Source organism: Cyprinus carpio, chromosome A12, assembly GCF_018340385.1.
Source record: "Cyprinus carpio isolate SPL01 chromosome A12, ASM1834038v1, whole genome shotgun sequence".
Classification (NCBI taxonomy): Eukaryota; Metazoa; Chordata; class Actinopteri; order Cypriniformes; family Cyprinidae; genus Cyprinus; species Cyprinus carpio.
Window position 1 is genome coordinate 13,255,723 of NC_056583.1, and position 12,385 is coordinate 13,268,107.

Below are 12,385 nucleotides of genomic sequence, written 5' to 3' on the forward strand. Positions count from 1 at the left end.
AAAAAAGGAAAAAAAAAAAAAAGAAAAGAAAAATGTATTGTTTTGAAGAGAGGTTGATGATATTTTAAATGTTTTGATATAGCTATATATAAGTTACTACACCAGTGGTGCAGTCACAATTCTAGAGTGGTACAATTTGCTCAGGCCTATGGTTTCTGTGTATCGTGTTTTTGTTGTTGTTGTTGTTGTTGTTGTTGTTGTTGTTGTTGTTGTTGTTTTTTGGTGTGACATTAAAATTCTTTTTAAAAATAAAATGTACATAAATGAGTTAAGCAAAACAAATGTGTTTATATCTAAGAAACTTTTATACACATACTTAACTGCAGAAACTGAAATGACATTCACTATGTGTTACAGTACTAATATTTTGAATGTCCCTTATTTTGTCCCTTATTTTCCTATAAAGAACCATGATTGTCACATATTTTCCTCTTTTGAAGTTGGCAACCCTAGTGGAGAATCTACACAGTGATAGTACAAAGTGGGATCAGTAAGGTTACTGAAACAACTGACTTTTGCTCAGCAAGTAAAAGAGGCAGTAAAGAAAAGAAAGATAATGATGTAACATTTATAATGTTACAAAATATTTCTGTTTCAAATAAATGCTGTTCCTTTATACTCATCATAGAATCCTGAAAAAAATTATGTATCCTCAAAAATATCAAAATTGACAATAATAAGAAAAATAATGTATGTACAGTTTTTTTGCATGAACAGCAGAATGCTGCTTAAAAATATGTCAGAATGCAGCTACTCCAAATTAATAAGAGTTAAAGCAGCAGATAGGGGGTGAGACAGTGATATCAGAACTAGTATGCATCTTCAAATGCAATGTCGGTAGGTTGATAGACAAATTATACAGCATTTGATGTCATGGATTGTACTTCGATACTTCAAAGTAAAGGACCTACTTTAGCATTTTGTGTGACACATTTGCGTGTAGATTGTTTGGTGAATGTGAAAGCAAACTTTACAAAAAAGCTGTTATTGAAAGATGAAGCAGTGCCAATTATATTGGACCTGACAGCAAATACACAAGCAATGTTGTTCCTTTCACATTCAAAAAGTCTAACCAGTCATAGCAGACATCCAATATATTGTCTTAAAGGCAGAGTATCAAAAACACCCAGTTTAATCCGATAAGGAAGAGAAAGGATAGAAAATATAATGTGGTTTTGCTGCAAGAAAATTGACTAACATGAAAATAGACTACAGGTAGCCTACAGTGCAGGAAAAAAGGTACAGTACATTAAGTGTAAAAAGAGGCACATATAGGTTCCACCAAGTGTACAATAAATGGCAAAAATAGCATCTTGTTTGCATTAAGACCAAATGGAAGTAATGTGCTGTTTGTACGAAGGGTAAATTGCCTGAGTAGTGGCAGTAAGAAAAAAATAGCTTTTACCAAGGTTTGTGTAAATAGACACTGCCAAAGATAAATGATAACAGGTAGGCTTTTTAAAGCACATATGATGTTATGCAGAAATCAGAGCAAATTGCTATGTGCTATCGTACGAAGAGGTGATTGGAGGTCACCTTTATCCAACAGATAGCATAATGCTGTATTTAAATGAGCCTTCCTAGTTATTTGCTCTTGAAGATGAAGATTTGATTTCCTGTAAAAGTATTTGCAGAGATCAAATCTGATAAAAGATTGGACAGGGAAGTCCCAAAAGAGACTGATGGTGCCACGAAAGACTCATAAAGCACTCTGTTACTGGCATTGAAATGGGGATTTAAAGGGATTTTGTTGTTATTCTGGGCATCCAATATATACATACCTGTGTGAAACGGTGTGTGTATGGCCCAATATGTGTGTGTGTTGGTGCAAAAGCCAGTTTGTGTGTGCTGGTGCGACTCTGTGGGCGCCTTCCTGCACTGAGTCACTTTATAGCTGACTCAGTGGTATATAGAGGAGGTGGAAGAGAGCCAGATACAGCACCACCCTTTGGCTCTTTGTGCACACACACAAACACTTCATCAGCCGAGGCAAAAAGCTTATTTAACTCGAAGTGGACACAGGAAGGGTGATGAAGGATGGAGAAAGAGATGGAGTAAATGAGCCTTGTTGATATCTCCAGGGTTTATCTTAAGAATATTCCAGATAATTCCAGAGCAAATGAGCTGGTCTTATGGTGTGTTAGGTTAATTGTGTTGCAAGATTCCTGGATTTATGGTAATTTGGTTCAGTCTTGCTGTAAATTGCCTGTTAAAGTCATTAATACTTCTGATGAGAAGTAGACTCAGTTCTGCTCTGTAATAATGAAATTGTATTTACCGGTAGCTGTGGAGATAGGACTTCACACTTTATTAATGGGCGCCTCTTCAGTTTATATTTTAACCAAGTTCCAAAAATACACTCGGATCTGGGTGACAGTCGGAGTTGTTTGCGCAAATGGGAAGAGGAGTGAGAGTGTGTGCGCCTGGGTTCTGTGCCAGCACACTTACAGTAATGGGTCTCACTGACTGATTTGGTAATTATGTCCTTCTATGTGTGGCTGCTTTATTTATGGTCACCATCATCAAGGACCTTGGTTCTCATTTATGAGCAAGATGGCTCTGACCTCAATCTCGTAGGTGTTTGTGCACATACTGACAGCAACCAATCACTCTCAGATTGACTGTGGTGAGTTCTTAGGTGAGTGTGATTTCACCAAGTACAATATGTTCCTGGATCAACATCCTTGTTGATCCTGGAACAACATTCCAATCAACCAATCAGAATAGAGATAACGTTTCAGGAAATATCTGTTTTAGGCTTAAAATTAGGGTTAGGTGCTTCTACACCTTTGTATATCAGCTATCATTTCCCACTGATTTAGGAATAAATTATTGGTAGGGTTAGGTTTAGGGGTAGGGATTGTGTTAAGTCTATATTTTTGGACATTAATGTTGATTCAGGATCATCAAAAGACATTGATCCAGGAACATGTCTTACTTGGCAAGATCACGGCAACTGAGTTCCTAATACGTTTGACCCCTTTAGTATGACTTTAGACTGGCTTTTGGCTTTGTAGAGGTAGGTCATTTGAAATTAGCAAGTCTTGTGTCCAGTAAGCATGGGAGCTGATAGATTATACGGTAAGTCATCTACTCCGTATTACTATGTGATGGAGGGCTCCATATGATCACATATCTAAAGGGTCAATGACATATAAAAGCATTCACAACAAAGAAAAGGTGCTTTGATGTTGCATTCATATGGTTTTGGAAAACTTTCAAACCATTTTCAAGAAAGGTTTGAATTTAATGACTCCAAGAAAGTCATATGATGCAACAAAATGAGAAGTATTAGGACATTTTTGCTTAAATGTACATGTGTATTTTTTATTTATTAATTTTTTTCCACCATTCAAAAAAGGATTTATTTATTTTACTTTTGTAATGTCATGAATTATTATTTCATAAGTATCATAATACTAAGGTTTTGGGAAGCCACATCCACATGGCATTTTACAACCTTGCCTCATTATGAAAAGTTCAAATGATCTGATATTTTAAGAGACGTATTTATCTTGACACAGAGTCGTGAGGGTCTGCAGGTGTCCTCTCTGTGATGTCATTTCTTTTTTTTTCTTGTATGTTGGTTGGAGCACATTACTATTGATTTGACAGTCAGAAGGTTTTCAGATATATTTTGCAGTGATAATCTTTTAAAAATAGTAATAAAGGATTATGACCAAAAAAAAAAAAATTTAAACAAGTTTTTCATAAAGAATAGCTACATTATATCACATTATATCATCTTATGCCCCCAAAATATCAAATGTGCTTATCATACAAGAGGTTTGATTGTTCATTATATCTATGAATTGCATTTGTATTGTATTATTGAATAAATAAATAGATTGGCCAAAAAAATTAAGTCATTGACCCCTATACTTGCTCATCTTTCCAACTGGACTTTTATTCTGCACTATATTGCAGTAGAGTATATAAAAAAAACACTGGTCTGCTCCCAGCTTAACTGCTTTGTTTCTCCATGTTCTTGCAGAGAGAGAAGAGTACGTGGCCACCTTCAAGGGTTCAGAGTATTTCTGTTATGACCTGTCCCCGAACCCCATCCAGAGCAGTAGCGATGAGATTACACTCTCCTTCAAGACCCTGCAGCGCAATGGACTGATGCTCCACACCGGAAAATCTGCAGACTACGTCAACTTGGCGCTGAAGAATGGTGCTGTCTCACTGGTCATCAACCTGGGCTCTGGGGCCTTCGAGGCCCTGGTGGAGCCCGTCAATGGGAAATTTAATGACAATGCCTGGCATGATGTGAAGGTTACCAGGAACCTTCGTCAGGTAACAGCGCAGAAAAGGCTGAGGTCGAGATTGGATACATTCAGATTCAGATCAGTAGCATCAAACTAACCCTCAGACCTTATTTAAATGTATGTAACCACTTAAATCAAGACCAGGGTCAGAAATGAACTTTTCCATTAAGGGGCAATATTTGCCCTCTGGAACTAATTCCCAGAGGCATTTTTACCTTTGTAAGGGAGATTTTTATATTTACCTAATCAAATGTGACTGTGTTACTAATAAAGTATGACTGTTTAATGCTCCACATTTACATGTAATTACACAAAAATTCCATAATGTAAATCGCCTATAAATTAAAACTAATTACAGGGTGCTTTTTGTGGGGATATAATCACTGAAGCTATCTACACTGCTAATTCAATCTCTTACTTAGAACTTTTAAGCACTTTGTTGTTTATGATGAGAGAATTTGCGAATTCAGATGCAGAATTCTGTCAATGAGAGCGCACACTGAACAACTCCGGCATTCTCAGTGGTGACGAATCCAGACGTCTCTGATTGGACATGGCATTCATATACTAAACAGAAATGTGTGTCAGTGGTTGTTACGCTCAACACTGCAAGCAATGCATAAAAAGAAATATAATGTAATGTGAGCAAATCTACTGTAAATGTCATGCGGAAATCAACTCTTTTAATTCATTTTATATTTCTCTTTAAGCATGACAGACGTAACTGATCTAGCTTAATTGTGCAGGGGGCAATTTTTGCCCTTTAATCTTGAATTTGAGGGGCGTTTTTGTTCATTTTGGTGGCATTTTTGCCCCAAGCCCCTGTTAATTTCCGACCCTGATCGAGACATACACCCATTTAAAATAGTTTCCAAATTATGTATTTGAAAGTTGCTTAAAGACGAGACTAAAAGAGAAAGTTCTAGGAATTTGGTGCACTTTTAACATTTTAAATTAGCACTAGAGCTAATTTATGTAGCACAGAGCAGAGCTGATGTAAAAAGATGCTTCCAATATTAAAGTATTCAAGTAGCAGCCATTAATTCATCTTTCAGACATGAGTGAACATACCTTTAACCCTGTTCCCCTTGACTAATATTTAAATTCAACCTCAGGCGCTGTGGCATCCATATTTTACTGTCACTATTTGATAGCGCCACCTCTCACTACATTACATGAGTACGTCACCTGTCAGCGCAGAACACTTTTGAAGTGTCAAGACTCAGAAAAGATCCTAGATGTGTGGCACAAAGTTGGATAGGACAGGCAGTAAACATAAAAAGCTCTGTGGTGCATTTTGTCACCAGTAAAGTTAGCAGAGAGCCAGGAATAGGAAGAGACAGTGTTTAGAACAGAATAGACTAGATCCGTCCCAGAGGAACTCCACGGTGCAGATCTCGTCTGCTTCTCCTTCCCTTCTCTTCTGTTGCCCTTTTTAAATGTTTACTAACCTGCTTTTGGGGAAAGAAACTAACCTTTCATCCATGGAATGTGTCATTTACTAACCTGTTACCTCTTACTAACGTGCAACGCTGATGTACTAACCTTGGCAAGAGACCATCTTTTTTGATTGAGGAACGGTGTTCTGTTCACAGTTTTTTAATTTCCTTTCTCCCCCCTTTTCCACAAAGCACTCAGGCATTGGACACGCTATGGTAAACAAACTACATTGTTCGGTAGATATCATTCTAATTGTTTCTTAGTTTGGGTTTGCCGTGTGTCTATTTTCCTTTTTTTGAATCGTAGACATCAATTCTAAACAAAAAAAGGGGGAAAATGCGGTTGGTACTCTCTTTACGCTTACTTCCCCTGCCCTGCCCAAATTCCCCTTTTCTTTTTCTTCTCATTAGTTGGGTTTCCTCAGCTCTTTATGTCCCGTCCATCTTTTCTTTTTTCTTAGGTTATCTTGCATCTTTTCCTTCTTTGGGTTCTTTTGCATAAGGTTTTGCTCACCAATCGGTCTCGGCTGGCTGGCTCTGAGTTTTTTCATTGGTCCAGCTAGATTTGAGGCCCGTTGTTCAGCATGGTGTGCTCCCTGGCCACCCTGTGTACTAACACCTCTGCTCCATCAGTACATTTGAGGCTGGCATGGGTGGCCGGTCATCTCGTCTGTTGTAGTTTTTACTTTCTTTCTTCATGTGAACACGCTTATGCATGCCGACACTTCTGCTGTGATTGGTCTCATGAGCTGCGTCGTGTTTGTGTCCTTCTCCCTCCCCTTCTCTCTTTACTCATTCCTGTGCAATCTAATCTGTGAGAAGAATCGTTCTCTCTAACCAACCATTGCTTGCATGTGGAGAGGGAGGGATAATGAAGCATGCATCCATTCAACCAGATCTGTGAGAGATGTGCCTTTAATTGCCTGTGCTTTCATTTCTAACCTCTTAGCACTCTGTGTTCTTTGTTTTACCTCATACAATAACATTGAAAACTGCTGAAACTACTCACACGCACTGGATTCAAGCAATACTAACTCTCAGAAACACACCTACTACTAACACCATTTTTGTGTCTGCTGATTTACTTTTTGTGCTCTATTAATGGCACCACTAACATTGAGCCTGGGCTAATGTGCCGCAGACTTCCTCAGCTCAGACTTACTAGAAGTTAATACCAAAAACGTAAATCTAGAAAGACCAAAAAAAAAAAAAAAAAAAAAAAGAATTCCTGAAACAGACATGAAAATGGGTTCACATTAAACCAATTAAAAGAGAAAAGCAATAAATAAATGCATAAATCAGAAGCATTAATGGCAAAAACAAAACAAAGCCAAGCATCCAAATCCTTACGAGGGGGGACCAAATCCCTGTAACAGTATTCAATTTATATGTGAGTATAGCGTGTCCTTTCCCTGTGCTTTGTTGTGTAGGTTACAATATCCGTGGATGGAATTCTGACCACCACTGGATATACACAAGAGGACTACACCATGCTAGGCTCGGATGACTTTTTCTATGTCGGGGGTAGTCCCAGCACTGCCGATCTGCCCGGATCCCCCGTTAGCAACAACTTTATGGGCTGCCTGAAAGAGGTAAGTGCTCTGAAAATTTCTTCTTGGGAAAAATCATTCCATCCAGAAATCTTCCAGTAATTGAATCACCTTATATTGCTACTGTATTACATGTATTCATTTATTTTTTAAATGGTAGAAAGATATGACCTTGAAGCTAATTCACTATATTGATTTGCAATGTACTGATTTAACTAGTTTCTTTTTGAAAGAATCCTCATTTAAAAATATTCATTTATTTTTGGAACAAAAAAGAGAGATGTTACTTTGCAGCTTATGTGTCTGTATGTGTGTCTGAATTTAAAAAAGTAAATGAGTGTGTGTGTGTGTGTGTGTGTGTATACTGTACACACACACACACACACACACAAACTCACACAATGAATGTCACCTTACTTAAATGCCACTGCAGCATACAGTACACACGTATGCATGGTTTTATCATTTGTCATAGTTACTTTTTATATGTTTGATTGATGTCAATGCTGTGCTGCTGTCTCAGGATTATTGGATTTTCTATAGGATTTAGACTTTCTATAGGATGTGTCCCAGTACACATTATGGTTATGCTGCTTTCTCTGGCCTGTGTGAACTCATAACACGTCACGTACACCAACAACTGAGGGAATTATTTATCACTCGCCACGGACTCAGGAGCCGAAACACAACAGCAGAGTTGAAATGCATTCTCTAATTAACATTGCTGATGAGGTTTCTTCACATCTGAAGACTGTTAATTTGAAAATGGGTCACAGATCGTCAACAGTGACAGAACTAACATATAAACAAGAGTGTGACAAATAGGATAAATAAGTAAATAATAAATTTCAGTTCATGTGAAAATTAAAAGCCTGTCTAATGAAATACATTCAAATCACTCAATTTCCAGCAATATTTGATGGGTCTGCATGACAAATCATCGGTCCACTACCTCACATTTTCTTGACATGAGCTATCTGTGATAGTAATACTCCTCAGAGGAAAACTGTAGAGAACATGTCGTCTCATCCATCAGCTTCTATCCTACATGTTAGATTCACGTCTCTGTGGAATGGGATGTCCTCTGATACGCCAGCTGGTGAAGTAAAGAGCTGTTCTGACTGCCAGGAAGTCGGAAATGCTTTTGATGTTATAAACAGAAATTAAATTCCAGCCATTTTTGTTTTATATATAGAAAAAATCATCTTTATGTAACCTAGGTTTGCCTGTGAAAACCAGTTAAATTGAGCTGATTGTGATTGATTTATGAAACAGGGAGACAATGAAGCACTGCTCTTTTTGAACTTAAGGTGTTATAGCTTTTGGTGATTTATTCATTAACCTGTAGACCCACAATTAGTGAGAGATGCTCGCTGGCATTTACCTTGTTAGTCTATTTATCATGTCCAATCTTACACTGTCTAGGTCAGTGGTTCTCAACTAGCTTTTCCCCGGGAGTAGTTTTTTTCATTGGTCACCATCTGACCCAACACAGAATCAAAATTGCTTATTGCATTTGATAAAAATAAATAAATAATACTAAAATTTATACTAAAAATTAAACAAACAAAAAAAATAATAATAATAAAATTGCATAGTTTTGCATAGTTTTGCATAGTTTTGTTCAGGGTTTCCTTAGACGTAGGTATGTTTTGGAAACTGCAGACATACTGTAGATTGAATAGGAAAATTAAAATTTTAAATAAAATAGAAAATTAAAACATTTTATTAATTTTTTCATGTCTTCATGTCTGTTCATGGTCATTGTTCCTGTCTAGTCATGTGATTCCCTGTTCCATCATGTGTCTTGTTTCTTTTGTTTCAAAAGTGTTTCTGTAGCTCAAGTGGTAGAGCATTGCGTTAACAAGTGCAAGGTTGGGGGTTTGATCCTTGGAAACACATGATAGGTAAAAATTGATAGCCTGATTGCACTGTAAGTTGCTTTGGATAAAAGTGTCTGCTAAATGCATAAATTTAATTAAATTTTTGGTTGTCTAGTTGTGTCATGCTTGTCATGTGACCCTATAGTTTAATATAAATATCCCTCATGTTGCCATTGTCTCTTGTCTATCTTTGTACTGTGTAAGCTGCTGTTGGTGAGTTGTTTCCATGCCGAGTCTTTTTCATGCCAAGCCTTGCTTCTTGTGTTTTGGCTGACTTTTGGATTTTTTTAAACTGCACATGGGTTCATCACAACTTGCTTTCAGTGGACTAATTGTTACACCTGTTTTTTTACATTAAGATTACCTTTGATGTCCTTGAACCCTTCATGTAAAGTAAATTGTTTAAAAACAAATTGTAATAACTCAATGAATATTTTTTTTATACAGTGTACATTATAATATTGTAGTGCCTAAATTCACATTTAACATTTAAAATGATTGATTTTAGTTTTAGTTTAGTCTTTTATTTTTATTTAGTTAGATAAAATACAACAGAATTATAATATAGTGATTAATGGTTATTGTACGTTGAATGAAGATCTTCTTCTTCCTTTTTTTTATTATTATTTATTGCATTTTTATTTATAATAAGCATTGATTTTCTTGGCTGTCTGTAGCTCTCTTGGAATATACCAGAAACTAGTTTTTGAGAACCAGTAGTTTAGATGTAAATCCTGGTTTTAGACAGCAGCATCTAATGCATCAAATAGACAGTAATACTAGTGCCTTTCTTAATGCAAATGTAACACTTTAAATGCTCACAAATTCTTACAAGAGGCACAAACATGAAAAATATGTAATTTTGTCACATTTTGGAAGCATTGGAACAGTGCAGACTCCCCATTTGTTTCCCTTCTAAGCCTCCAGCCTTCATTTCAAAACCAATCCACAAGCAATCAATCAGTGTCAAAACATGAAAGTGCAGACTAGTGTAAGCTTTGGTCTGCTGCCGTATGTAGGCGTTTGGTGTCTCTTGTCTGTGCTTAGGCGATATCATTTCCACAGATTAGCAGCAGACCTAAGGTCATTGACCTGTGTTAACAAACACTCCAGTGCTTTGAACTCATGAACAAGAATTCATACTTAGAGGATTTTGAATGGATCCTCTTCTTGGTTCATTCATAAGCTTTACTGACATTAAAAGGACGACTGTGTGTAGGCAGTACAAGGGACCTTTTAACATTTTATTTTGCCATTATTTTGCTTTGCAAAGGTCATGTTTTATATTTTCAAGCATTATGAGTGTGTGTGAGGTACATCGAGGACCTCTAGGTGTGTGTTCGTTACCATACGTGAGTAGTTATTTACGCCAAGGTTGATTTATTCAGGCGTTCAGAGCAGGGTGAACAAGAAGCCCATTCATCATTAGTGCATTTGTTTTAATTCACCCCTCCTCTCAGGGGCATTTGGTCAGTGCTTTCCAGGCTCCTGATCATTCAGATCAGGTGGCACAGACAGATGCGTCGTCCTCCACCTGCTGTCCCTGCCCCTAACCTCCCATCTGTAATGCATCCTTCTCCGGCGGCCATGTTGTGCAGTGTTTTATCACAGATCGCTTGTGTTTTTCCCCCGTGTGAGTTTATGAAGCGGGAAAGAGGAGGGGGGATTCACTCCTGTATCCCATTAATGGCTGGAAAGGCTCTTGTGCCTGCCTGTGATTGGCATTTCTGAAGCATCATCAATAAGCTTTTATTGCATCCGCATACCATTATCTTCTTCCTGGCAAGGGCTCAAATGAAATCGAAACTGAATTAAAAGAGTGTTGTCGTGTACACTTCACAGTCCGGTGCTCGGGTTTATATCACGGGTTTTGGCCTTGTGGAGGAGAGAGGAAAAGAGTTATGCCTCACATTCTGAAAGGGCAGAAAAGGCTCTGTTATTTGATTCCATTCGGATTGAATAGTAAAACAACACCGGGAAGCTTGAGACACCAAAATTGTGAATGTCAAAGTTTTTTTTTTTTCAAAGACTTCACAAAAATGACACAGGTTTTATCCTCCATAAAAATTTATTCAAAATGAGCATGACAACTGAAATGACAATTAATTTATTTAAAATCTGAAATATTTGTTTTTATTTATACTGTGATATCATGAGTTTTAATCACGACACAGATGCCAGAGGAGACTGGTGGTTATTTGTTAAAAATGCACCTGAAATAGGCAAAGACATTAAGTTTGTTGCATAAATAACCAATAATTATCAGTAACCTCTCAAACCAAGCTTTTAGTGTCACTTTAGTGTCATTGAACCTGCTTGTGATTAATGCAGCAGTCAAAGAAAGGATTTCACATATAGTCAAAATATTGATTATTGAATTTTTGAAGGATTTAACAGCAATGAACAAGTGGAGTTCATCAATACATTGATGAGTACATGTTAGATAGAATGGGGATTTTTTTTATTTATTATTATCTCATTTTATTATTTTATAACAAATGCAAATATTACAAGTAAATCTACCAACAAATTTATTTATTTGCAGGTGCAGTCAGGGGCGACGGTATAGGATTTCTGGGCCTTTTGTACAAATTTGGTTGAAAATTGTATAGTAGTGGAACTAGTTTAACGCTATTTAATGTGATTTCTACCCCTTGTCCAACACTCCTGTTTCTAATTGCAAGACACAGTAACATACAATAAACAATGTGAATTATTGCTGTTAACTCATTGGAAGTCTGTTTTTCTTCTCTTTTCACATAAAGGTTGTGTACAAGAACAATGATGTAAGGCTCGAGCTGTCTCGACTGGCCAAGCTAGGAGACCCCAAAATGAAGGTGAGCGGTGTGGTGGCCTTCAAATGTGAGAACGTGGCTACCCTAGATCCTGTCACCTTCGAGACTCCAGAGTCATTCATTACCCTTGACAAGTGGTCCGCCAAAAAAGCCGGTTCCATCTCCTTCGACTTCCGCACCACTGAGCCCAACGGGCTTCTCCTCTTCAGCCACGGAAAACCCAAACCACAGCAGCAGAAAGACCCCAAGAGCCCCAAAACCTTAAAGGTGGATTTCTTCGCCATTGAGATGCTGGACGGGCACCTGTACCTTCTGCTTGACATGGGCTCAGGCACCACCAAAACCCGTGCCGTCAACAAAAAAGTCAACGATGGGGAATGGTACCACGTGGACTTTCAGAGAGACGGAAGATCAGGTAGAATTTGGCTCTGTGACTTAATTGTACAGCTG

At 37.5% G+C, this 12,385-nt stretch overlaps 1 protein-coding gene across 17 annotated transcripts in view; it reads left to right on the forward strand.

The window, feature by feature from the left end:
• LOC109099898 (neurexin-1a) overlaps positions 1–12,385 on the forward strand; it is a 172,055-nt gene that overhangs the window by 71,742 nt on the left and 87,928 nt on the right. For 12 of the 17 annotated variants that reach the window (XM_042767632.1, XM_042767644.1, XM_042767640.1 and 9 more), the window contains 4 exons: positions 3,995–4,296; positions 5,900–5,923; positions 7,138–7,299; positions 11,906–12,350. In XM_042767632.1, coding sequence (XP_042623566.1) covers positions 3,995–4,296; positions 5,900–5,923; positions 7,138–7,299; positions 11,906–12,350 — 933 coding nt within the window. The remainder of the gene's footprint in view (positions 1–3,994; positions 4,297–5,899; positions 5,924–7,137; positions 7,300–11,905; positions 12,351–12,385) is intronic. The other 5 variants (XM_042767639.1, XM_042767642.1, XM_042767646.1 and 2 more) reach the window with 1 other exon arrangement.